Source organism: Ahaetulla prasina, chromosome 12, assembly GCF_028640845.1.
Source record: "Ahaetulla prasina isolate Xishuangbanna chromosome 12, ASM2864084v1, whole genome shotgun sequence".
Taxonomy (NCBI): Eukaryota; Metazoa; Chordata; class Lepidosauria; order Squamata; family Colubridae; genus Ahaetulla; species Ahaetulla prasina.
The window spans coordinates 1,113,707-1,141,121 of NC_080550.1; the positions used below are offsets into that span (position 1 = coordinate 1,113,707).

The 27,415-nt window shown below is 52.5% G+C and overlaps 2 protein-coding genes across 6 annotated transcripts in view; both read right to left on the reverse strand.

The window, feature by feature from the left end:
- The window catches only part of CDH15 (cadherin 15), a 39,029-nt gene extending 14,684 nt beyond the window's left edge, over positions 1-24,345 (reverse strand). Inside the window, exon 1 of one of the 2 annotated variants that reach the window (XM_058155098.1) lies at positions 24,231-24,345. In XM_058155098.1, coding sequence (XP_058011081.1) covers positions 24,231-24,248 — 18 coding nt within the window. In that variant the 5' untranslated portion in view covers positions 24,249-24,345. Of the gene's footprint in view, positions 1-4,477; positions 4,581-24,230 lie in introns of those variants that run through there. The other variant, XM_058155099.1, reaches the window with a different exon arrangement.
- Positions 1,288-27,415, reverse strand: part of ACSF3 (acyl-CoA synthetase family member 3) — a 43,613-nt gene continuing 17,485 nt past the window's right edge. For 3 of the 4 annotated variants that reach the window (XM_058155119.1, XM_058155120.1, XM_058155117.1), the window contains exons 7-10: positions 24,231-24,357; positions 5,011-5,145; positions 4,478-4,589; positions 1,288-4,309 (exon numbers count right to left, since the gene is read on the reverse strand). In XM_058155119.1, the coding sequence (XP_058011102.1) occupies positions 4,189-4,309; positions 4,478-4,589; positions 5,011-5,145; positions 24,231-24,357 (495 nt within the window). In that variant the 3' untranslated portion in view covers positions 1,288-4,188. The remainder of the gene's footprint in view (positions 4,310-4,477; positions 4,590-5,010; positions 5,146-24,230; positions 24,358-27,415) is intronic. The other variant, XM_058155118.1, reaches the window with a different exon arrangement.

Consider the following 27,415-nt stretch of genomic DNA (forward strand, 5'->3'; position numbering starts at 1 on the left):
GCTCTGGGTGGGGCAATGGGGACAGGATCACACCCAATGACTATTCCCTCCCCCCCCCCCGCCATTCCTAACTCTGATGGCTCCTCAGGGCTTGTGACGACCCTGCAGATCAGCCCTGGGCTGGGGCTCGCGGGGTGTGTGTGTGTGTTCTGTTGGTTTATAAGGTGTTCTTCCGAGCAGGCCCCCGCCAGCAAGAAGCCAGAGCTGCCACCCCTAGAGAAGGTCACCATCCCGCCCTCGTTGGCCAGGGCAGGCCTGCTCCCCCACCCGTTGGCTCCTTGCTCTGTCAGCTGAGCAACTGTGATGTGCGACCCCCCTCCCCCAGTTGATGGTGATGGCTGGGGGGGGGCTGCCGTCCCACCTCCCTCCAATCCATGGCAGAGGGCAATGGCAAAATGGCAACCTCAAAGCCAAATCTCGAGGAGGTTTCTCCTTCAAAATAACTGGCTTGCCTGGATTCAGTCGGTAGGGTACCCCTCCATTGGCCATCCTGCCCCCCAGAGCCCCCCCACCGAAGGAAACCCCTCCAGCCACTTCAGGCGTCCTTGCGGTGAGTGGAGCCACAGCAAAGAGAAAAGCGGCCGGATCCCAGCGGGAATTTTCTGCAACTTTGCAGGTCCCACTTTCAATCCCTGCTGTTTTTCCTGGGGGGATCTCGAGTGTGTTTGCGTCTGTGTTAGTGATGCCAACGTGAACTTTGATAACAGGAACAGAAAAGCAAGCAGACCCCCCCCACTGACCCCCCTGGCCAAATGCTAGGCAGGAAAGCCCAAAATCTAATGGTCAGAGCAGCCCACAATCCCCCTCCCCAGCTGCTCGCACCTCCATGGGGGCAATATTGGGTAAGGCGCAGGGTAGATTTGCATGCAGGACCCCCCCCCCCCGCACCTCCCAGGTTGCACACGTTAGCTAATGTGTTCCCTCTCAGCGGTGGCTTCACAGCACACCAACCTCATTATCTGGATAAAGGCAACATCACAGCTATATTTGTGCAACATGTTTTTGCCCAAGCAAATCGGTTCCCTTATGACTGGAGAGGCCCAGGGGGGCTGAGGCAATGGCAGGATTTCACCTGAGCCCGGGGGGGGGGGGCAACTCTTACTTCAGCCAAGGCTGGCCAAGACCTACCTGGACAGATACTTGATATCTGGCATACCTGGATATTAAGGGTCCTGGTACACTCAGGTGGCTTTCACCTCCGTGGAGGACATCCCGGTCAAGGCTGCGAGTTGGAAAACGCAGCTTCCCCCTACTGGGGGGGCAGCCCAGATCAGCTGCAGGGGAAAATGGGATGTATGGATGGCCCCCCAGGGGAAGTTTTTTTAAAAAATTTTTTATTTACATTTATATCCCGCCCTTCTCCGAAGACTCAGGGCGGCTTACAGTGTGTAAGGCAATAGTCTCATCCTATTTGTATATTTATATACAAAGTCAACTTATTGCCCCCCCCCCAACAATCTGGGTCCTCATTTTACCTACCTTATAAAGGATGGAAGGCTGAGTCAACCTTGGGCCTGGTGGGACTAGAACCTGCAGTAATTGCAGGCAGCTGTGTTTTAATAACAGGCTATCTTACAGCCTGAGCCACTCAAGGACCCTGGGCCACTCAAGTGCATCCTGGGCTCCGTTGGGGCCTTGGCCTGGCCCAGCAGGCAGCACCCTTGAGGCTCTGGAGGGGCCTGTCAGGCAGGGGCTCCGGTGCCAAAGTCAAACGTTCCCGCCTGGCCCCAAATGGTTCCCGGGGGAGCTGGCAGAGCCCCTCTCGACCGACTCCCATTCTTCAGCCAGGCGTGACAGGCAGCTGTTTCCCTGTCTTTGCTACCTGCACTCATCCATCAGACCCATCGATCGGGGCCCTGGTGGGGTGTTATTAATGATCTTGTCAGTGGCCGGGTGCAGAAGAGCTGGGGCTTGTCGGGAGTGATGGATCGGGGAGTGCGTCGGCTGCTATTTATTCTCCCGTGACCTTGTCTCTCCCCATTGTGGCTTGCTTAAGAGTTATGAATGTGAGACATGATAATTTGATATTGATCTATACGGTAAGTGAAGAAATTTACTGTGTGCTGATGTTTTAACAAAGGGGGATGCCTCCATCCTTCCCACTGGGGGGGGACAGCATGCAAGCCTTCTTCCTGCCATCTCCCCCCCCCAATGATTTAAGGAGGAGAGATGTTGAATTTCCTCCCTTTTTCACGGGTAAGTTCAAGGATCTCCCCGAGACGTACCGGACTCCAACTCCCACAATTCCTTGCCTGCCTCCAACACACCTGTAGGGCGTTGGGTGGGAGGAAGGATGCAGGACCAAGAAGAAGGTGGCCAGTTGAACTTGGTAACAGAGGTGGAGCTTCCCTTCCAGCTCCAGATTTTCAAAAAACAGGCATCCTGGGAATATTTATATTTAAATGTCTACAAGAGCTGTCATCGCCTCTGTAGCACAGATGTTGAGGCTGACCATGCCAAGGTCTCTCGCGCAACGAAAGAGCTTTGAGGGCTGACGGTGGGTTGTCACCTGCCCAGGCGAAGGGTCTAGACACGCGAAGGTGTTCGACTGGGAAAGGGGATAAACAACGATGGCAGCAGTCCTTCTTAGCCTCCATTATGTCTGGCTGACCCCAGGCGGCCAGGTAGAAGCCAGCAGGAGAGCGGCCAGTGGCTTCCCAGCTTAGCTCTGGGCTGCAGGAGAGATGACGGTCAACTGCAACCTTCCCTGACCTGAAGTCTCCCAGGAGACCACCACCATCCCCATGACAAAGGGAGCTGCCCTCCCAGACGTCTGCTGCTACCGCTCCTGGGACACCCCATCAACCTGGCCAGCACAGGTCGAAGGATGGCATCCAACCACCCATGATTGGCTGGGAAGGTCCCAGGATCCAAGGTTTCTCTCTGGGAAGCCACCTCTGAGGAAGGCAGAGAGAGATGGATGATAGGTAGGTAGGTAGAGAGAAATGAGGCGCCTGCATTGTTAAGGAAGGTTGCCCTTTATTTGTTCTTCCCTAATCATCACCTCCTTCCCGCCACATGCTGCATCTGGAGCCACACAGGAGGAGGCTGGGCTGAAGCGTGCAAAAGGACAGATCCCAATTTGCAATTTACGGAGGGTTATTAACTGTCCCTGTGCTGAGATTACATTCCTCTAATGAAGGCCTCTTTTACTGCACCATAAAAATTGAGGAGGGGGAGGGATTCTTCCGGAAAAAGAGAATACAGGAAAGAAAAAGAGAGGAATGCTGGTGGGGAGAAGTCGTGGAGCCCCCCCTCCCCAGGATACTGAATGAATATGCAAAAGCAGCAACCTCTCCTCTGTCCCCAGCCACACAAAGGGAAAGTGGGGGGGCGGCAGGGGCCACAGCAGTTGATGCCAAGTGAGAAACGGAGCTGTGGAGTCCCTGTGGGGGCCTCCCCTGAGCATCACACCCGTGACCCTCAGAATCCCCTCCCCCTTGGCAGCAAAGCTGCTCCACAAGGCCTTTGGGGAGGGGTCCTTTGCGCAGGAAAGCAGGGCTGCCACAGGGCCTGATCAGGTAAGCCAGGTGGAAGGGAAGTGGCAGCTGAAAAAGAACCCACAAACTTCTCCAGCTAACCAGAAAGGGGGGATTATTGCTTAGGGACCATGGCAGCTTAGTGAGAAATACACTCAGGAATAGAAACGTAAATATAAATGTAACATGGATTTTTAAAAAGCCAGAGTTGTGCATGGAAGGGTGTGTCTGTGGGATGATATGAACAGTCGTGAATTCAGTTTTGACCAGCTTGTCTCTTCAACACACACAACTGACTAACTCCGCATCGGATTCCTTGGCTCCGCAGGTGTGCTTGGGGGAGGGAAGGGGAGGATGGTGGCCGGTCCCACCAAAGGACAAGGAGGGATGAGGTGCCTGTGCTCGGATGATATTCATGGCTGAGCCAAGGGAAGGCCTTGCCCGGGGAGGCCGTGGCTTCTGTCCATACACCTCCCAGGGGGCCACAGGCCATGGCAAGGTCTCTTCCCCGTCCCCCAGTGTAGGAGGAGGCTGAGCAGCGCAAAGCCTGATTGGCCGCTAATAAACCACAGGTCCTGTTTGGTCTTCTGGGTGATGAGCTAAAGGCAAATCAGCACCCCAGGATCCGAGTCCGGTTTTGAAGGAAGGGCGTCCAGTCCTGCTCTTGGGCCACAGAGACCTTCCTTCCAACGGGCAGAAGTGAAGGCTTTCACAAGGTGCCGTAGAATTGTTTGAGGAGCTGCTTCTTATCCACCTTCCCCATTTGGTTGCGGGGAATTTCCTCCACCAGGAGCAGTTCAGAAGGGATGGTGTAAGAGGGCATGGTCTCCCTGGGCACAGAAGAGCCTCTTGGTTAGCTGCAGCAACTCCCCACCTCCTCCCTCCAGGGACACCCCACCCCTCCAGCGCAGCCTCAAAGCAAAGGAAAGGCCGGTGGCTCAGGAGAAACGACGGAGAGGCCTGGCTGTCTGGCTTCTGCTTCTGGCGCTCCAACTTACCTGGCCCATTTCTTGAGGGTCTGGAGAGACAATTCCTGGCTCTTGTGGAGTTCTACCACGGCGCTGACCTTCTGACCCCAGACAATGTCTGGGGCACCGATCACAGCAACATCTGCAGGAGAAGGGAGAAGAAGCACGTTGGGGAAAGGGCCAGAGCGACTCTCACCTTCCAGCCATCCTGGACCCTTAAGTGAAGACGGATCCCATTGCTAGATTTCAAGTCATTTACTTCAAGTTATCAATTAGTTGGTTCAACTCATCTTAGGAACTGGAGGCAGATGGCTGGAGTGGATTTCATTGGCCCAAACTCCTTCATGCCAGCTGCACTTTTATTCATCTGTCCAGTCTTTGTTTAACTTTATAACCTTTTAAAGTAATTCCTTCATGCATTTGAAAGAGATCGCTTCGCCTTTCTGCCTTTGAGAATGTACCCGGGAGAAAGAAAACCAAACTTTGAAGCTTCTTGGTAAAATGCCGGGTACATAATTAGCCCTCCATTCATCAACAGCAAAATGGCAGCGCACAGACAGCACCTGCAATGCTAGGGTGGGCCAGCAGGTGGCGTTCAACTTCCAGGGCGCTGATCTTGTAACCTCCGCTTTTGATGATGTCCACCGAGGTCCGTCCCCTGATCCAGTAGGTGCCTTCCTGATACACGGCCGTATCACCTGGGCAAAGGAAAGAAGGGAGGCGCGTGATGGGCACAGATTCTGGGGATGGGGCCCAGGAAGAGCCCGCTGACGTCCAGAACCAGGGCCCCAGAGCTAAGAGGTCCTTGCCGGACGTGGAGCTCCAAGGCAGAGACCCTCCCTTAAGTTGGCCTTAATCCTGCAGCAACGTCAACTGAAGGACGTTCGGTGCCACCTTCACCGGGCAGCCTCTGCCTCGGTTGCCATCTCCTCATACGCATTTGGGCACGCTTCCATTCTCCTCCACTTCAGCCTGCTTGGCCCATCAAGGATCCCAGGAGGAAGGGGGTTTTGGTGGAATCAGAGGGAGGGGCTTCAATCCCAGCTAAGACATGTTTCTGCAGGGATTATGGGGGTCACAATCCACGCAGCTGCTGCACTTTAGGGGAAATGGAAGCCCCCACCCCCTGGGGGGATCGGAAGGCGCATCGCTTGATGGGCTGAGAATGCCACGATGATGGGGCACAAAGGCCAGGACAGGGACCAGCCGCTTCCCCCATCCCTCCATCAGCCACAAAATCGCTCTCTTCCCAAGCACCATCCTTGGTGGGCTCCTGCTGAGAGGGTGACCGGACACTGGGTAGGTCTCTTTCGGATCTTCTTGGTTTGAAGGACCTAAGGCCGCTTCAACACCAGGATCCCTGGCATTTTTCCAGAGAGGAACATTCTGGCATGGAGACCCCCTTAGAAGCTCTTCTCTGAAGGAAGCCATGGCTGCAGCAACTCTTGGGGCTTCATCGAAGGGAAGGTGCAAGGGTTGGGGAAAGACAAAGAACTGGCAGGGATCGGCTGGTGAAACCGGCCATGGGTGCTACTTAATGGGTGGAGAACAGCCCCCTAAAAACCTCTATGGCATCATGTCGGAGCACGTGGACCCTTTAATCCAATCTTTCCTGCATGACCAGCAACAGGGCCATGGAAGAGGGTCTCGCTCAATCTCCTTGGAGCTCCAGGAGGAAATATTTTTGAGATCCTTTTCCTGATAAATCTGTCCAAAGTCCCAGGAAATTATCCCTGCCCCTTCCAGTGGCCGGGTTCCCTGAAGGCTGCCGGATAAATGGCTCTCTCTCAAAAGGGAGATTTTCACTGGTGGAAAAGAGGCGCCAGAGGGGTGAAGATGGGGGGTAGGGGTGGGGAAGGATGGCAAACAATTAGCGGGAGGGAGTTTAATGAGGGGTGGGGGGGGAGGCGAAAGGTAGAGCCTGCGGCATTGGAGGTTTGCGATGTGTGTATGTGTTATGGACATCAACCTCCCCACACTCCCCAAACGAAAACGGCATTGATAGTTCCCCATCTGCTCGCATATATCACACACTTCATTCCAGTTTATTAGCTGGAATAAATCATAAATATTTCATTATACATCAACGGTGCTCAACTCCGGGAAGGCGCAATCTATCACCCCGATGCTCCCCGTGACCCACCACTGCGCATTAAGCTTTCCAGTCTATTAAACAAGATTGATACAGTGTGCCGGATGGACTGGGGGAATGTGTTTATAACACGGGAGGGGGGGAGAGGGGGGCTGGGGCAGAGAATGGTCTCTAGGAGAGGGAGCTCCCAATTCAGTTGCTCGGTAAGGTTGAGACGGGGGAGGGGTGGACAGGTACCACCAGAGGGAAGCCCATCTCATCCAGACCATCCTGTTCCAGGGGCCCCCAGAGCCCTTGTGGGCCACTAAAGGTGTAGGGTATGGCTGCCTATAGTGCCCACCGGTCTCGTGGCATCTCTGGACTCGCAAGAGAATGGAGAACTTTTGCCAGCCACGAAACCTTGTAGAAAAGAGACCAAGCATCTACCTCTAAGCTCTTTTGTCATTTGGGAGCCTCCCGTTTAACCAACTGCTGCTTAGGAGGAGCTCTGATTCCTTCTGTTCGGAGAGGCAGAGGGTTGACTTGATGGATGAGGGGGACCCGCCTTCTTAGGCCTTTTCTTGGAGAGGATGTGAAATGGGATCCAACTGCAGTAAAACCAAAGAATGCAGGGAGAGGAAGAGGGACAAGGAGGAGGAGGAGACGTCCTCAGGTTCCTGCCGGTAAAGAAACCTCAGACTGGTAGCCCTGCTCCCTTTCCTAAATTCCAGATCCCGTAGAGACTCAGGCACAGGGGTGAAATTCTCCCGCTTTGGACCAGATTCCCCAATCCGGTAGCAATAGTGGCAGGTGGTTCGGAGAACCGGTAGCAAAAATCTCTGCCCCACCCACTATGCCCAGCTGAGCCATGCGATCATCAGAGGGTTGTTTTTTTTTTAACTTTTAAAAGCATTTTTTCTTCGGCTGAAAAAATGCTTTTAAAAGAAAAAAAAGCCTCCGATGATCGCGTGGCTCAGCTGGGATTGTCAGAACCCTTTAAAAGCATTTTTTCTACAACCTCTTTGGTGGAAGAGGTTGTAAAAAAAGAAGCTTTTAAAAGGCTCCTCTGGCGATCCCAGCTGAGTTGCCTGATCTTTTAAAGTTAAAAAAAGAAGAAGTTGCCCACACCCACTCACTCACATTACTCCCCCACCAAGCCACGCCCACAGAGCCAGTAGTAACAGATTTTACATTTCACCCCTGCTCAGGCCAAAGGATCAGACCTTGTTCATAAATTCATCAGGATTTTTAAACAATACTAATGAGGATCCACTGACTATCCCCCCCCAACCCCCGTTACTTTAAATCTTCTTCCGAGAGAAAAGGACTCCTTCCGCTCCTCTCCACCCAGGTGCTCCCTTTATCCCCGGCTTTTCCAAGGTCGGGGGGGGGGGGGCGAGCGGAGAAGAGCAGAGGGCCACAGTCCCAGGGGTGGGGGTGGGGTGTTGAGAGCAGGGACGGGGAGCAGATGGAGGGATGTCCTGGGGAGACGCTCCCCAAAGGGGTCTCGAAAGAGGGAGGCCGCCCAGCCACTGATTTTCTGGGGCTCTCGCTTATTGCATTGAAACCCGGCATTCCCACTAATTACAGTGCTCAAAATGGCTAACTGTAAAGTACGGATAAAATAATGACGTTGTAATTAAAGCTCATAAAAAAAGACTCACTGCAGCCTATTCTGACAGTAAGTCAGCTTAGCAGCAAAGCGCTTGTCTAAACAAAACAAGGAGGCCAGCAGAGATGGAGTCGGCCAGGCCTCTTCTTGGGAGGGATTGGGGGGGGTCCCAGAGAAAGGTGAGGGAGCCACATGTCTCCGAGACAATGAGGGGATAAGAAAGGGGGTGCCACAGAGGGTCTTTGCTTACAAGCAGCTGGGTTGTCCTACATCAGTAGGGCTTTACAGGGAGTAAGCAGGAGCCCCTGGCAGCCCCAGCAACTCAAGTCCAACTCACTCTAGATCAGGAATGCCCAACCTTGGCAACTTTTAAGACCTGTGAACCTGAACTCCCAGAATTCCCCAGACAGCCATGTTCGCTAGGGAATTCTGGGAGCTGAAGTCCACAAGTATTAAATTAGCCAAGGTTGGACACTCTGCTCTGAGAAGATTAATAGTAGTGCAGACTTAGTAAATAGTTTGACAGTATTGAGGGAATTATTTGTTTAGTAGAGTGATGGCGTTTGGGAAAAAACTGTTCTTGTGTCTAGTTGTTCTGATGTGCAGTGCTCTATAGCATCGTTCTGAGGGTAGGAGTTGTTTATGTCCAGGATGCAAGGGGTCTCTAAATATTTTCACAGCCCTCTTTTTGACTCGGGCAGTATACAGGTCCTCAATGGAAGGCAGGTTGGTAGCAATTATTTTTTCTGCAGTTCTAATGATCTTCTTTTTTTTTTCATAAAGAAGTTTTATTTTTACAATCATATCAAACAGCTCATCCAATGTACAGTTATATACAATTAGTCGGGCTTGCCCAGTCACCACCCCCCTTTTTAACACTCTTCCCTCTTCTACCTTCTTCTACTTTCCAGGCCTTCCTCTCCTTCTCTTATCTACATCCTCTCCTCCCTCCACCCTACACCTTCCTTCTCCCTCTTCTACCCCTCTTCCTTCCTCTTCTCCTCTTTCCTACCTTCTACTCTCTCCTCTTTTCTCCCTCCCCACCGTTCTAAAATGGTAACTGGGCAGACCCGACCCTTCATTAATTATATTTATACATCTTCAATAATCCCTGTACATTAACCATCACTCCATCCTTTACCCTCAGCCCCCCAATTCCCAGTTCTAATGATCTTCTGAAGTCTGTGTCTGTCTTGTTGGGTTGCAGAACCAAACCAGACCATTCTAGAGATGCAAATGACAGACTCAAACCTCCTCAGACCTCCAGCCAGGGCGCTTCTCCCAGCCTTGCACAGAAAGAGCCCCAGAGGGGAAGAGCACAGCGGGGCTGCTGCAGAGAAGGGGGGGGGTCATTAAAAATGGGGAGTCGCTCACTCTCTCCTTCCCCCCCCATTAGCATTTAAGAATTTATAGACAGCGCTGCAGATGGCGAAAAGGGAATGGCATGGAAAAGAGCCCGCTGTGCCTCTCGGCAGCTTGAGAGGCTGAATCCTGGCTGCAAGTAATTGGAATAACCAAGATGCTGGAGTTAACACCCCCCGCCCCCCCCTTCCCGTGCTTTGCACCTCTCCCTTCGCGGAACAACTCCAGGATCAATTACAAGCCAGCAACAGCCCGCACGCCCCCTTTCCCTGGGCGGGGGCACCTTCCTGGGAATCTTCTGAAGAAGATGATTAAATAATCCACTGAGGCGGCAACAGGAGGACGGACGTCTGGAGGCTTTGGCAGTGGCCACCGCAGTGGGGAGGCTTGTCTGGCGGAGGGTCTCTAAGCAAGGGGGCTGCCAGCCTCCCCCCTTTCCCCTCCTGCTCCCTCGCCTGGAGTCAATATGCTCTCAGACACCCACAGGGAGGGTCTTCTGGAGAGCAAAGAGCAGAGGCCTTCACTCCCCAGGAGGTTATCTAGCCAGGATTACACAAGGGTGGGGGGGAGGAAATCAGGAGGCTTAGAGGGCCGGCTATTTAAAAACAAACCATGGTTTTCCCCACTTCCTTGGGCAAACCATGTTAAATAAAAGGGGGAAGGACATAGGAGGCCTCAGGTGGAGCCTGTAAAACCAAGGCCTTCCTTCCAGATGCTGGTGGATGGAAAGAAAGCTAGGATGCAAGGGAATTCTTGCCACTTGCTTTCCCCACCGGCCTCATCCCCCTTTTCATTTCCTTCACACACACACACACACAATAAGAGAGGAGCTCTGCAGCTGACCAGAGACCCATCTCAGACCCTGGTGTGTGCCTTTGGTGTGCTCATTCAGGGTGGGACAACAAAGCAGAAGGTAGGAAGATAATCCGATGGGTAAGCAAAATGCAGAAAGGTGCAGCTGTGTAGCGGAACTGCCGAGGACTAAGGACCCGCGAGAAAACAGGGCTCTGGCTGATTCTTGGAAAAGTAGATAGCCCATCATCCAACACCAAGCCTGCATTTGCTGATGCATCAAAGCTTGGATGGCAAAGGACGGACAATCGCCTGGCTTTGGCCAGAGCTACTCAGGGGCTGGGAAACTGGGGAAAATCTGGGGCTGAATTCCAGTCCTCCAGCTGCTCCCCTCACTGCCCTTCTGTTTCTGCAGAGCAACCTTGAGGCCAAAGGTGAAATTCCGGGAGAGGCAGAAGGTTACACAGCTTCTTAGTGACACTTCCATACTTGCATGGAGAAATTGTGACCAGGGCAAAGGAGGCCCAGGTTCATAAGCCCCGATGGGCGTCCAGGGGAGCTGGACGGGGGCTCCTCCCCAGGCAGTGTTGCTGTGGGTTGGAGACAGATCAAATGTCCCAAAATGCAGCTGGTCTTCCTTGGGTTTTTCCCTTGAAAACGTTTCACTTCTAATCCCAAAAAGCTTCTGCAAACTAAAAGAGCTTCTTGGATGAGAAGCGAAACATCTTCAAAGGGCCAAAAGCAAGAAAGACCAGCTGCCTTTGGGACAGCCCTGACCTGGAGGATGGAGGATCTCCGCACAGACACATCCAGCTGTTCCCAAGCTTTCCTCTGGGCTCAGGCCTCCCTGGTGTTGGACTCGCCCTGCTGGTAAGTGACAGGCAACATTTGCAGGAGAACATCATTAAGCAATCATTTTAAAGAACAAAAATAGTATTAATCAAATTTACAGCTGGGAGAGAGGGGGTAAACAAACAAGAAAAAATGCGTGCTAGAATTTTAATGAGACCCGTTTCTATTTATAACTGGCACTGAAGAGGCAGAAGCCATCTCCCTCTCAGGTGTGAACGCCCACAAAGGGAAACAAATGGCCGCCTCAGAGGGGGAAACACCTGCTCTCTCCCGAGACTGGGAAGGTGCCAGGGAAAGCTACTGCCAACTCTCAGCGAGGGCACCACGCCAAGCCATCTGCTTAACTCCTATGCAGCGGCTGGCATCAAAGGGAAGGCCGGGACTGGCAAAGGGATTCTCGCTAAGACCGCAAGTCCCATCAGGCGTTGACAACAAAGTCAGCTGGAGTGATGTGCCCGAGTCCAAGTGCATGGAACAGCCCCCCCCCCCCCGGTGCCTTTTGTGGAGGCGATCCTGGGCCTACGAGCCCCGGGGGAAAAGCCGAGGCAGCCTGTGGGCCGTTGTGGCCTCTTCTCCATTGGCAGGGGAGCCTCCTGAGCCCCACGGACTGCCAGTGGCTCAAAGGGACAGACAATTATTTCCATTTCCCTGGCCTGATTCTCTTCCTGTCCTTTCCATGGTGGGAGGCTGAAGGCTGCAACCTTTCCGGGGCTGAGGAGTCCTGGTGGTTCTCCTGATGTGCTTTTTAAGTTGCACAGTAGCTCCTGAGCAAGGCAGAGAGCGGAAGAGCCTCGAGGGACCCAGGAGAAGCCCCTATTAAAGAAGCACTGAGCAGCTTCTTAACCTCCTGCCGGAAAGTCCGTTTTATGGATTGCGTGGTCCTTGGAGACATATAAATTTGTACACATCCCACTGGAAGCGAGGCAAAGCATCCGCCCTCCAGCACACATACATGCTGAAAAGCAACCCCAGGCGTCCCCAGGAAGGGCAGGAGGGACCCCGTTTCCACTCGGGGGCCTCTGAGGAGTCCAGGGCTTCTGAGAGCAACGGGGCCCAAAGGCTAAGAAGCCGAATTTGGTCATTCTCTCAAAAGAGCAACGCTGGCAGCCCTCCCACTCTGCTGCATTTGGAAAGAAAGGAGCCCTTTAAAGCCCCCGTCAAACAAGTTAAATAACTCGACTTTCTTAATGACCTATTAATCAAAGCGCATTGATTCCTGAATGAGATTCTGTTGCCAAAGGAGCCTTTGATCTTCCCAGCCCTGACGCAGGCATTAGGGGAGTTTTATTCTGACAGATACAATATAGCAATCAATAAAATCTTATTATATGGAGCTGATATACATGGATTTGCTGCGAGGATTTATGCTCCACTTTCAGAGCCAGGACTATTTCATGCCTCTGCTCCAACCTGTAATTGAAAATAAATCTCTCCAAACACTCCCAGGTTCTACTCCCTGGACGGGTTAGCAGCGTGAACGGCATCAGCCTTTCCACGGGGGAATTGCAGTTCTGTCATCTGGCTTCTCCAGGCCACTTAGCCAGAAATCCTTTGCTCAGCAGGCAGGCTGCAGGGATGGTTCGGGGGAAGCCCACCCTCGGATCGAATGGGTCACATTCAAGGGTGAAATGCTCCCGGTTCAGACCGGATCACCCGATCCAGTAGTGATGACGGCAGGTGGTTTGGAGAACTGGTAGCAAAAATCCCTGCCCACCCCCATGCCCAGCTGAGCCACGCGATCATCAGAGGTTGTTTTTATTTACTTTTAAAAGCATTTTTTCTTCAGCCGAAAAAATGCTTTTAAAAGTAAAAAAAAAAGCTCTGATGATCACGCGGCTCAGCTGGGATTGTCAGAACCCTTTAAAAGCATTTTTTCTACAACCTTCGGCCGAAGAGGTTGCAGAAAAAATGCTTTTAAAAGTTAAAAAAAAAAGTTGGCCACGCCCACCCAGTCACATTACCCCTCCACCACCAAGCCACGCCCACAGAACCAGTAGTAACAAATTTTACATTTCAACCCCGGTCACACCCACCGCCCTGAATCTTGAAAGAACACTAAAGCCACCAATGCTGATTCCTCTAAAGAGGGACAGGAGGCGGCAGCTAGTTTTTCGGACTTTCTTACCAGCCTGCTATTTAGGTAACATATCAAGAAAACTAGCCACAAAAGCGGTTGTTTGTAGCTTGGCTTACTTGCCTGAGTAACCCGGGACTATCTGTCCTGCATGCCTGCGGGTGGTTCCTGCTGGTGGAACACCAGATCATGTTGATGCCCTTATTTTACTATAATTTAAGACTTGAGACTGGCCTAAGAGGTCGGCCTATGGGATTCCCCACCAAGACACCCCCCCCCCCCGAGCTGTCTTGGCTCGGCTCTTGCTGAAACAGTTTGATTTCTCCCCTGCCAACTCCCCCTTAGAAGAGGAGGCCCATGCGACCAGTCTGGGTCCAGGGATGCCACAACACTCCCCCCCCTTCATTTGACTGCTGGGGCACGGGGGGGGTGGGGGGGTGGGGTGGGGGGAGTGGTGGTGGATTCTGAGGTTGTTTTCTTCAGTCATAGCACAGCTCCATCAATACAGGCCCATCAATACAGGCTACAATCATTTGCATTCTTCAGGAATGCTGGGGGGGGGGGGAAGGGGGGTAATTAACTCATTCAGATGCAGCCTTTGAAACTTACTTAGTAGCATCATTTGGCTGCTGCTCATAAAAATACATCCAGGAATAGGAATTTCCCTGAGACACCTGACTGCACACGGCCAGCACAAAATTCTCTAGAGAACCTCACTCAAGATTTTTTTTTTTTGAGCAAAAGAAAGGCTGCTTGGTCTAGTCATGCCTGAGCCAAGGAGCAGCCTTACTCAATCGGTAGAACTTCCAGGGGCCACTAGAAGGCAGGGACAAGTCAGAATTTTCTCTGTTTCCTTTCTGCCATCTAGAGGTTGTGTTGGGCATTGCAATCCAGATCCGTCTTAGTGGTGGAAGCTGGCAAAGTGGGATTCGGAGATTCCCAGGTCAGAGAGACTTTGATGCTGAAGGCTGAAAAAAAGAATGTCCAAACATCCACGGATGAGCGGGAAGAGAAGGCTGATCTAACAATCTCATTTTGTACATATTTCTTCTGACTTTCTGTTGTGACCCAGGTCCCTGGACCCGGACTCCTGGACTCGGATGATTCAGAAAGTGAGGGAGAAGACCTGGCCAGCCCTGCTTCTCTTGAGCCCTTTCCCTCCCTGGCACCCACTCAAAGGGAGGAGGAGGGGCCGGCACAGCCTGATTCCATGGAGCCTGATTTGGCAACGCCCCAAGAACAGTTTTGGAGCAATCCAAGGTTACGTAGACAGGATCGCCGTGCGCAGCAGCGGAAGAGTTGGGACAAAGCCAAGTCATAATTGTCATGCAGTGACATCTGCAGAGACTATAAATAGGAGGCGGGACTTCCTGGTTTTTTGTCTTGGACAAAGTAATGAGTTGGCGCGAGCTAATGAATTGGCGCGAGCTAACTGTTTCAATGGAGGGAAGAATATATTCGTGAGTAATTCTGGCCTTATCTATAATTTCCTCGTTATCTCCAGAAACTTGGCAGGCCCGTGGGTAGACGTGGCCAGGACATGTATCTATGTAAATAAAAGGAAAAAAGGAAGGCCTCTGACGGACTCTTTGCTGGGAGTATTGGGGAAGGAAACAGAACATTTTGTCCAAGACCTGACTAAAACATCTTCCACCAAAGATGGATCAGCAGCAGGTACAGCAGCAGTTAGAGCAGCTACAGCGGCTAATCAACAGCTCCAGCAGCAAGTGGCTCACTTGGCAGGCCAACTTGCTGCCAGGAATGTGCCTGCAGCCCCCCATCCTCCCACCTCCTCCTCCTCGCCGCAGTGCCCGATAACCGTGCCGGATAAGTTTTCTGGGCAGCCTGAGATGTTCCCGACCTTCTTGGGACAGTGCCAGCTCTACATGGCTATGAGGCCAGAGGATTTCCCAGGCGACCGGGCTAAGGTGGGCTTCGTGATTAACCTTCTTTCCGGCTCGGCTGCTCGATGGGCCACGCCTCTTGCTCCAGGACAGCCCCTGCTGGCGGACCAACAGCGTTTTGGCAGCACCTACGCACCATGTATGAGGACCCCGTACGAATGCTGACGGCAACCAGGCGCCTTAAGGAACTCCGTCAAGGGAAACGCCCCCTGCAGGAGTACATCGCCGAATTTCGTCTTTTGTGCCAGGACTCTGACTGGAATGATGCAGCGCTGGTGGGCGCGTTCAGGAGGGACTCTCAGAGGAATTGCAAGACGAGCTGGCCAGCGTGGAGGCGCCACGGACCCTCGACAACTTGGTGCCCTTTGTCTCCGCCTCGATGCCCGTCTGCAACGGCGACCGTCCCGTCGCACCCCCCGGGACCCTCCGTCGACATCTGCACCCCTACTTCCTGCACCACCAGCACCCCGGGTCGCCCCACGTCTTGTAACCGCTGCGGAAGAGCCCATGGAGTTGGGAGCGCCAGACCTCGCCTAACAGCCCAGGAGCGGAACCGAGGCGCCAAGGGGATTGTGCCTGTACTGTGGGAGCCCGCCACTTCCCTCCTTCTTGCCCCAGAAAGCGAAGTGGGGCACGCACGCCGGTCCCCGAATCACAGCGTGACCAATCGGGAAACGGAGCAGGCCCGACCTCGGGAAAACCTAGGTCGGGGCACGTACTAAGCCCCCACTGGACGTTGCGGAAGTAGACTCTGGGCCCCCTCGGCATCTGATTCTGGACACACGGATATGGTTGGGGAACCAGTCGGACGGGCTCCAGGCGCATGCGCTGGTGGACTCAGGGGCCACAACAAACTTTATGGACCAGGCCTTTGTGACCCAGTTTGCGGTCCCCATGGTTCCGGTGGACCCTCCGATGCGGGTAGAGACAATTGATGGACGAGAACTGGTGTCGGCCCCATTAAATTCGCCACCCAGCCTTTGCGCCTGGCTATTAGGGACCATGAGGAGGCGATCCAGTTTTATGTCACGGCGGACCTTCATTTTCCTTGGTCCTTGGGATGGCCTGGCTTCGGACCCACGATCCTCAGGTGGCCTGGTCGCGAACGCCATCTCTTTCCCGAGTCTGCAGTGCGTCGATCACATCCGCCACACCTGTGCCGCCAGAACGTCCCCACCGCTGCCATCACCTTGCCTCCTGAGCTGACGGACTTCGCCGACGTGTTCAGCGAGAAGGAGGCGGACCGACTACCCCGCATCGGCCCCACGATTGCCCGTGGACCTTCTGCCCAACGCACCACTGCCTGTGGGACGCCTGTATTCCATGTCGGAGCCCGAGTTGGCCGCCTCAGGGACTTCCTGGACAAAAACCTGGCCCGAGGGTTCATCCGCCTTCAAAGTCCCTCTCGGCCCCGGTCCTCTTTGTGAAGAAGAAGACAGGGACTTGCGCCTATGCTGTGATTACCGCCGGCTAAACGCCATTACGGTGCGGAATCGCTACCCCTGCCGCTCATCCCGGAGCTACTGGAAAGGTTGCGGAGGCCACGATCTTCACCAAGCTCGATCTCCGGGGCCTACAACCTGGTGCGGATGCGAAGGAGACGAATGGAAGACGGCATTCGCACCCGATACGGACACTACGAATACACTGTCATGCCATTTGGGTTGACCAATGCTCCGCCGTTTTCAGCACTTCATGAACGACGTGTTCCGAGACATGTTGGATCGGTTCGTGGTTATCTACCTCGACGACATCCTGATTTACTCCCGGTCCAGGAAAGCCACCTTCGACACGCCAGTCTGGTTCTGCAACGCTATGGAGCAACAACTCAATGCGAAGCTGGAGAAATGCGTCTTCTTCCGGACTTCCATAGAATTCCTCGGCATATCATCTCGCCCGAGGGCATAGCCATGGACCCATGTAAAGTAGAAGCTTTGTGTAGCTGGGAAGCCCTCGTCGGGTGAAGGATGTTCAGCGCCTACTGGGCCGCCAACTACTACCGGACCTTCATCCCGGCTTCGCCACACTGACAGCTCCACTTACCCAGCTCCTCAGGAAGAAGGTTGCGTTCCGGTGGGGTCCCCCGCAGCAAGAAGCATTCACAGCCCTCAAGAAAGCCTTCGTCATGGTACCCGTCCTGAGGCATCCCGACCCGCTCCGGCCTTTTGTGGTGGAAATGGACGCGTCAATGTGGCTCTGGGAGCGGTGCTGCTACAGGCTCCGGCGAATGGCGGCACACTTTTTCCCGCGCTTACTACTCCCGGAAACTCAACCCTTCCGAGCGCAACTACACTATCTGGGAAAAGGAGTTGCGGGCTATCAAGGCTGCATTCGAGGTTTGGCGACACCATCTGGAGGGGGCCCGACATCAGGTGGAGGTCCGAACGGACCATCAGAATCTCGAGCACCTCACCACAGCTCGGAAGTTGAACCAGCGGCAGATCCGTGGTCATTGTTTTTGCCCGGTTCAACTTCCGCGTGACCTACATTCCCAGCGGTCACAACCGGAGGGCGGATGCCCTGTCCAAGCCAGAGTACCTCTGCGCCAAGGACCCCTTCCTCCACGGACAGTGCTGCCGGCAGAAGCCTTGGCCGCAGCACGGGAGCCAGTGGACTTGCGGCCCAGGTGCGAGGCGCAGCGCCAGGACGCCTGGTCGCAGCAAAGGAGAGCGGAGGTGGGCCCCGTCTCCTTGGACCTTGGAGGACTTACTCAAGTTTCGGGCGATTATATGTGCCCACAGGACCACTCCGAGCCCTCGTCATGACCCAGTGCCACGACAACCCTGCAGCAGGACATTTTGGGTTCTTCAAGACCTCCACCTGGTGACACGGACCTTTTGGTGGCCCAGTGCGGCATGATATACATGCCTCGTGACATCCTGCATACCGTGCCGGCAAGCCAAGACCGCCACGGGGCCCCTCCCGGGCTCCTCCAGCCCTTGCCGACACCCGACAGACCCTGGGGCGATCTCTATGGATTTCCTGACAGACCTGCCGCCGTCCTCTGGGTTCACCACGGTGCTGGTGGTGGTGGACATGCTCACCAAGATGGCACACTTCATCCCATGCCGCTGGACTGCCCACAGCCGCAAAACGCCCGCCTCTTTCTGCAGCACATCTTCCGCCTCCATGGTCTACCGGACAGGGTGGTTTCGGACCGCTGGAGTTCAGTTCACAGCCCGCTTCTGGAAGAGCCTGATGGCGCGTTGGAGGTGCAGGTATGTCTGTCGTCATCGCACCATCCGGAGACCGACGGGGGTACAGAGGAGGTCATCGGTATACTGGAACAGTATCTCCGTTGCTTCATCAACCAGCAACAGGACAACTGGGCCGACTACCTGTCCCTGGCGGAGTTTGCTTTTAACAACTCTCAGCACACCTCTACTCAGATGACCCCGTTCTTTGCCAATGTGGGGTACCATCCGCGGCTCTTCCCTCTGGCACCACCGGACTCTCCTGTTCCCGAAACGCAGACCTTCCTGACGGAATTGCATGCGGTCCAACAGTTGGTACGTCAGCAGCTGAATCGGGCAAAGGAGGACTACAAACGGTACGCCGACCGCTCCCGACGGGCAACGCCCCCGCTGGCAGTTGGAGACCGAGTGTGGCTCTCCACCAAACACCTCCCGTCCGACCGCCCGGTAAAGAAGTTGGACCACCGATTCATCGGCCCGTTCCCTGTCGAGGCAGTCATCAACCCGGTAGCCTACCGACTGACCCTGCCACGATCCATGCGGATCCACCCCGTTTTTCACCGGTCCCTTCTAGTTCCTGAGGCCACACCGAGTCCCCTTCGGTGCCCAACAGCACCCGTCACTGTCGCCGAGGACGGATCGGAGGAATACGAAGTCCACAGCGTACGAGACTCCCGCTGGCTGAAGGGTCGTTTCCAATATTTGATCGCGTGGAAGGGATACGGGACTGATTTCTCCTGGTAGATGCCTCCGACGTTCATGCCCCTGACCTGGTGCAGGCCTTCCATGAGCAGAACCCAGCCCGACCGCATCCCGATCGTCAGCCCCGGGGGAAGGGCCCTGCGGTGAGGGATAGTGTTGTGACCCAGGTCCCTGGACCCGGACTCCTGGACTCGGATGATTCAGAAAGTGAGGGAGAAGACCTGGCCAGCCCTGCTTCTCTTGAGCCCTTTCCCTCCCTGGCACCCACTCAAAGGGAGGAGGAGGGGCCGGCACAGCCTGATTCCATGGAGCCTGATTTGGCAACGCCCCAAGAACAGTTTTGGAGCAATCCAAGGTTACGTAGACAGGATCGCCGTGCGCAGCAGCGGAAGAGTTGGGACAAAGCCAAGTCATAATTGTCATGCAGTGACATCTGCAGAGACTATAAATAGGAGGCGGGACTTCCTGGTTTTTTGTCTTGGACAAAGTAATGAGTTGGCGCGAGCTAATGAATTGGCGCGAGCTAACTGTTTCAATGGAGGGAAGAATATATTCGTGAGTAATTCTGGCCTTATCTATAATTTCCTCGTTATCTCCAGAAACTTGGCAGGCCCGTGGGTAGACGTGGCCAGGACATGTATCTATGTAAATAAAAGGAAAAAAGGAAGGCCTCTGACGGACTCTTTGCTGGGAGTATTGGGGGAAGGGAAACAGAACACTTTCTTCTTGGCAATAAACAGCATCTCTAGCTACTGTAACTTGAGTCTGTGAAGCTTCTGTGGTCATTGAAGGTGGGCCGAGTTTCTGGACAGCAGAGATCAGCTGCCCTGCCTCCAGACCGGATAATGCAGAAATGGACTTGTCTCAAGAGACGGATGGGGATGGGCAGAGAAAGAAAGGCACAGAGGGTCCATGTGCAGAGGAGGAGGCCAGAGATTTGCATTTCCCTCTTAGGTCAAGTGGCATCACTTGTGAAGGAGGGCTGCTTGCCTAATCTGTTCAGAGTATCTCTCCCCCCCGCCGCCCCCCCCAAAAAAAAACCAGAGGAAGAAAAAACGAGGAGACTGGAGGAGAGCAATCAAAATGCCATTTCTCTCCCTTCCCATCCTGGTGTGAAGCCTTTGGAGATGGGGGTGAATCTGGGCCAGCCTTCCATTTGCCCTCAGTCCTTTTTCGTCCCCTCCCCCACCCCGCCTCTAACTCAGAAGTAAGCTCAGGCCGGCGAAAGGGTTAAGTTTAATTTATACTGATTTCCATTTAATATCCTTCTCTCCCGTAGGAGCCAGCAGCTGTGAGCTGATTGTAGTTCCTCATTATGCAGCCTGTATCACTAATGGTCTGTGACAAAGGCATGCCATCTTCCAGGCCTTACCCCCCCCCCCCAGAGCCAATTAAACACATATACTCCTTTCCTGTTTGTGGCACATTACAATGAAATTAAACTGAATTTCAAAATCATTTTCTCCTAAAGACATCTCTTTACAATAATTAATGCATGCTATTCCTTTGCATCTGAAATATTTATCAGAAGGATCAACTCTGAAAAATACATTAAAAAAAAACCATGGGATTGCCTGTGAATCTGACTTGGCCGCCACCCTCGCTTGCATGACAGCAAAACCTGTTCAGCTGCAGCTATTTTTAAGTTATTAGTACCGCTAATGATAATATCAAAATGAGTAAATACAAGTAAAAAGTCGCCAGAGAGATCTACAGCAAGCCAGCTTGAGCAGGGCGGAGACGAAACAGCACATGGCCATTGGGGGTTTGAGAACATTCCCGTGCAGGCCTCGCCCCAATGTCAGTCCTCTGATCAGCGTCCTTGTTCCCCTGGGGCTGATGGATGGCAAGACCCATCAGCCAGTTACTGCGGAGGCCAATTCGAACCGGGAACATGAGCCGCCGTTGCGTGAGCTCCCTGGGCCAGCTGGGGCCATTCAGGCAGAGGCTGCACTGAGAGGAATCCCCTCTCTATCCTGGCCAGCTGATGGACAGGAACGGAATTAATCAGGCACCCAAGCGCCTCTCGCAAGATTAATGACACCCAGGCAGAACAAAGGGAGGACACGCGTCCCTCGTTAATTCAAACAGCCCACCGTGGTTTGGAGGAAGGCAAAGAGGAAGTCGGAGTCAACAGGCTTAAGCAGCCAAACACGATTCTAACAGGCCGTGTGCCATCCCACGGGCCCCCTTGCCGGGCTCTTTTTTTTCTGTGGGGCAGAAGATACAAGAGCAGCTGGTGGGACAATTAACAAGTGGAACGACTTTCCTCCAGAAGCTGTGGGGCCTCCAACATTGGGGGCATTTAAGAAGAGGCTGGACAGCCATTTGTCTGGAATGGTATAGGGTCGCATGGGAGAACCTATAGAACGTGACGCAGAACCATCCTGTGCAGCCTTGCTGGTTCCTCTTCCGTGTTCCTGTGCACAGACATGCGCCAGTCAGCTGGCTGTCGCGCACACGGGAGCGCTGAAACCAAGAACAGCAGCTTTCTGTCGCACGTGCGCAAGCCTGGCACCCGAATTTCCGGGTTTATGTCATGCACATGAGCATGTGCAGCTGTTTATCAGGCATGCATCCGTGCCAGAAACCAGAAGTTCGGATGCCAGCTCGCATATGTACGACGGACTGCTGCTCTTCCGGGTATCGGCACTCCCACGCATGCAAAGACCAGCAGGGCTGTGTGGTCCAGGCAGAATGGTTTTGTGTGCCATTTCTGGCACACAGGTCAGCATAAAGGTTAGCCATCACTGGTAAGGCACGGGTTTCCTGCCTTAACAGGGGGTTGGACTAGAAGACCTCCAAGGTCCCTTCCAACTCGGTTATTCTGTTATTCTGAAGCAAGGCCTGCTCTGCTTTCCCACTGTGGCCCTTCAGAAGCAGAGCCTGCCTGGCCTCAAACCAGGGGTGAAATGTTCCCGGTTCAGACCAGATCGCCTGATCCGGTAGTGATGGTGGCGGGTGGTTCGGAGAACCGGTAGCAAAAATCCCTGCCAACCCCACCCATGCCCAGCTGAGCCACGCAATCATCAGAGAGGTTTTTTTTTTACTTTTAAAAGCATTTTTTCTTCAGCCGAAAAAATGCTTTTAAAAGTAAAAAAACCTCTGATGATCGCGCAGCTCAGCTGGGATCATCAGAATCCTTTAAAAGCATTTTTTCTACAACCTCTTCAGCCGAAGAGGTTGTAGAAAAAATGCTTTTAAAATAAAATTTTTAAAAAGTTGGCCACATCCACCCAGTCACATTACCACCACCAAGCCACTCCGACAGAACCGGTAGTAACAAATTTTACAATTCACCACTGCCTCAAACCCCAGCAGCAGGCGCCAAGAGACATTCTCATGGCCATAACTTGCAGCACTGACAGCCTTTGTCTCTTTCACAACTGTGTTTCCTGTGTTCTAAAGCGAGGCAGCTATGTCAGCCGTCCCCAACCTTTCTAGCTTGGGAGCCCGGCGCACCGGGGTGGTGGTGGCAGGGGGGGAGCTCTGAATAGCACACACATACACAGCCCCATCAGTGCAAGTGGCGTGCGTGCGCACTCTCTGCTCACACAAGTGGACTTTAGCACATGCACACTTGCCCATCACTCACGCAGCCCAGTTTCAAATAGTCCGTGGCCTGGTGGTTAGAGACCCCCTGAGCTAAGTCCCCACTGCTGAATTATGGCAGCAACTTTCACGGTTTACTGAGGTGGTGTGAAGCACCTTCTCTTTCTCTGCCCCAAACTGTGCTCGATTCGGGCTCCTTGGGCGGCCCACCAGTCCTCCGTGTGACGAGAAAGATGCCAGGACCAGGGCATGAATAGCTGCACCCAAGAGGCCTCCTTTGATGGACTCAACCTTCTGAGTGCATTACCGCCTGATGGCTGGAACCAGAATAAATGAGGCACTCAGTAGGGCCCCTGCCTTAAGTGAACCATGAGTAGGAATCAGACTGTTGTGACAGAATCACTGAAACACTAAATTGGTTAAAAGGGGTCAAGTGTTATTTGCATACTAGGAACACCAGCCACACCATCATTTATCAGAATTGCAAGCAACAGCTCCGTGCTGCTCCTGAGTTGCGGCCAACTGCAAATCCAGCCTATTTCCGCAACCTTGAGCCACAAACCAACATGTGGGGCTGCTGCTTTTTTGGCCCCACTGCCCTCAGCAGCCCTACTTGGGGTCAGTCCAATAGCACATCTAATTGAGTAATGTCTCAGGTGGTGCATCAAACAGACGGAGAAGCGGGTTTCCATCACCTTTTAACTCAGCGTATCTCAACCGTGGCCCCTGGAAGATGTGCGGACTTCAACTCCCAGGAGTTGGCTGGAGAATTCTGGGAGAGGAAGTCCACACATCCTCTGGCTGGCGAGGTTCACAAACATTGTGTTTAACTTCAATGATAGCTTGGGCCAAAAATTTTGGATATTCAATAGGTCTAGACAAATGGCAACAGTTATGGGGGAGGAACTACAAATTAACAATGTCCACTGCATATAAAGAAAACCAATATAAAATGTTTTATAGATGGCATATGCCACCTGAGAAACCGGCAAAAATGTTTAAAGTTAAATCAGCTAAATGCTGGAAATCTCATCAGTTACTAGCATCTTATTATCCTATGTGGTGGACATGCCCAGAAGCCAAAAATTACTGGGATAAAATAAAGGGTTGGTTAGAAGAAATGATCCAACAACACACTGACTCAAAACCAGAGCTGTTCTTATTGGGTATTTTACCAGAGAAAATCAGTAAAGAAAATATCTATTTGATTATACATGTAATAACAGCAGCAAGACTTGTTTTTGCGCAAAATTGGAAAGCAGAGAAAATACCCCTGGAAGGAGAAATTATTAGAAAAATGCTGGACTGTGCAGAAATGAATAGATTAACTTTGATGATCGAAGAAAGAGAGGATTCAGAATATTTTAAGATATGGGACAAATTTTACAATTGGTTAGAAAAATGGTAAAGATAAGCAATGGATAGTTATGTAAGAAAATGGTATAACTAGAATAGTATACTTGTGAGAAAATTGTCATAGATTAAATTGAAATGAAGAAAGAAAAAACAACAAAAAGATGGAGCTATGAAGAAAACACCGAGATGTCACACGGAAGGAATGACTGATGTACTAAATGTTTGTTTGTTTATAAAATAAAAAACTTTTTAAAAAGAAACATGGCTTTTAACTAGACCCAGAACCTGAATTTCTTATCCCCAAGCAAGTACCTGTCTTGAACCAGCCATCGGGAGTAAAGGTGTCCTTGGTCTCAAAAGGCCTGTTCCAATATTCCTGAAACACGGTGGCTCCTTTCACAAAGAGCTCCCCTTCTTTGGCGTCGAAGCCTGGAGTCACCTGTGGAAACAGAATCGTCATCTACCTGTTGTGACCCAGGCCCAAGTAGGTAGTACTAGACACAATCAGTTCGAAAACAGACTTTATTAGAACAGCTGAGAATTAAACTCATTCTCAGCGTCATCCAAACTAAATCAAAGCAGATTCTTCAGACCACAATTCTTCAGTCTTATCACCAACCTTGGTCTAATTAGGCAAACTGCCAAAGGCTTTTCTTGGCAAAAATTCAGAAGCAGAAGACAAGAAATAAATGCAGCAAGACACGGACCAAGGCTCTCAACATTGTTTTCCGACAAAGAGCCAAACGCCGTTGCTGGTCTTTTAAGCCTTATGGGAGGGGCCAATCATCTCTTGGCCCTATTCGTCCTCTTTGCTTGAGCTGCTCTTGCCTTCTGGCAGCTCTTCTCATGCGTACAATAGGAACAGGCTCCTCCTGTTCCTCTGCCTCTCTACTGTCAGCCTCTGGAGACTCCGGAGTCCGCACCTCACTCCCCGATGGCCCTGGCCTCACCTCTGCTCCAACGCAGGCCTTCCCCAGCTTCCAGGACTGGCTCATGTTCTTCCTCAGCCGCATCGCTGTCCGACTCCATTGCCAGCTCTGCAGGCTGTTGGCGGACCATAACACTACCCAATCAGCCCCAGTATAAGGGTACTGGACCCATAGCAACCCTGAAGAAGCCTCTGGACTGCCAAGATAGGCAGCTTTCCAGATATCTGCATTCTGTGACGGGGTCTGGAAGAATTAGGAGACTGACAAAAGGAACAAGAACCCCGTCTGGCCACAGAGAGAGACCCCGGGCAGATCCATTCTCCTCTGGCCCATTTCTCAGCATGACAGCGAGGGTCAGGCTCCGGTTTTGCCCCTCAAGACCTTCATTCCAACTGCTGTCTACCAAGGGAGGGGATGAGCAAGGCAACTTGGCTCTTCCCCATTTCCTGCTGAAAATCCAAGCCAAGGGCACCAGCAGCCCTGAGACGGTGCAGCCAAGTAGGTGGGAGAGTGTTTCCATTCCATCCCGCATCCATGAAAAAGTTGGATGAGCTTCAAATACTTCGTTGCCTCTGCTGGGGTGCTGGCACACGCTCCGTGCTTCCCCAGCCGATCTAGAGAACAGCTCCCTGGCAGCAGGCGCCCCTCCCACCCCCACTCACATCTGTAAAGGTTCACAGCCCCATTGCTGGCTTGCAGTCAGTAAAACACATGGAGAGAGATAATGGGCATGTTATCGTAAGAAGGTTTCCCTCCCTTGGATACTTGGGGTGGGGTGGGATAGAGCAGAGGTGGGTACAGCAAATATTTGTGGGCAACCGTTCACCTATGGCAAACCCCACAGGGCCACTTCCTAAGTCTGAAGCCTGCTTTTTCCCCCCAACTGAGGGCTGGCTCTGCAGCCGGCTCGCTTGCTCTCCTCTCTCCTTCCAAATCTCCAAGGTATCTTTCGTTGATGCACCGGATCTAACTTACAAGCAGCTGCTAAAAGCATCAGATGGCTAATTGCATAGATATCCTATTCTCCAAATGCCACATTTTAGCTGCTTTAATGCGTTCAAGCAACTTTAACAGGGAGGCAGGGCTTGTGCCCTGGAAGGCTGGCCTTTGATCGCTTTCTGCTGCCAAACAGATCGAGCAAGCTAGGCCAGCCGGTGCGCCAGATAAGATTACATTTGCTGTGCGTGGAAATAAAAAAAGGTTGTAATAAATTCTCTGAAGGAAGAAATCCAGCTGATTATAAAATGGGTATTTTCAATGCTTCAATTTTTTTACCTCTCTATTAGCAGGCGGTCTTGGTGAGGGAGAGCCAGCCCCTCCCGGCACAACCTCCCCTCCCAAGCCCCAAAGGCTCGGAGCTCTTTTAGAGGTAATTTCTAAGGATTCCAAAGAATCACGGAGGGCTCAGATTCAGCCACACCCCCGGTGGGTAAGGGCTACGTCCTCAGCCAAGAAGCAGGACACTGTCCCCCAACCCATCAATCAGTAATTTATTTAATAAATGCATATGGCCACCCATCTCATAAACATGCCTCTGGGTGTTTTAACAATTAAAAGCAGAATTGAAACAGGATAAAACAACCACTTTTTTTTTAAAAAAAAAATCAACATCGGTACCTAGAATAGCTGTCAGAAAAACCACCCGGAGGAGGCTGAGGGGTGACCTGGAGGGGTCCTCCTTCTCCTCCTCTTCCCCCCAGTTTAAGGGGGAGTTTATTAAGGGCAGCAGCAAGTGTCTGACCCTGTTATGGGGGAGCTACCAAAGCCCCCCCCCTAAAATCCACAGGGGCTGAGTGAGGGGCCATTGCCCCCCCCTTCAGATGGCCCTGTGCTTCAGAGGAGAGTGAAGCCTGGACGGTTTTTGTGGCCTTCGGTCCACGTGCTCTGCCAAAAGGAAGCCCAAATCTGGCCAGAGGGAGCGTGCCGTAAACACCACAGCTGTTCCCTCCAGTGTCACCAGCGGCGGCAGCACGCAGGAAGAGCCATAAAATTTAATTTTTCAAGACGCACCTCCACAAAGGCATTTCCCTCCACCACGACCACCATCCCTGCCGCCTGGCACTGGTTAAAAACGCAAAGGGTTTGCGCTGCTGGTTTATATTTGCAATTAAATAATTACCTGAATCAAGATACTTAAGGAATACTAGGAAGTTTCCTCTTGGCAGAGAAGAAAGGGGGGGGATAAACAGGGGGGCAAAAAAGCCCCATCACTTCTGCTCGTTCTATCTACATAAATGAATCATTTTATTAATTCATCCACTGAACAAAAATCAGAAATCTGAATAAACAATTTTTAATCAGAGGGGTGGGGGGCAAACCCACGCAGTGGGGAGCTCTTAATTGGTGCCCCCTCCTGGCTTACACTGCCGGATGACTTTGGTCACACCGCATTCTCGGAGTTATAGTCTATCCACATCCACCAGCAACCCCTCCCTTCATGCTCTCAGCTTTGTGACTGAACAGCAGAGAGAGAGAGAGAGAGAGAGCGATTCAGTTCTGCTTCCTTCCATACAGTTCATCCATAGTGAGACAAAGAATCTCCTCTCCTGCACCCCAAAAGTCCAAAGG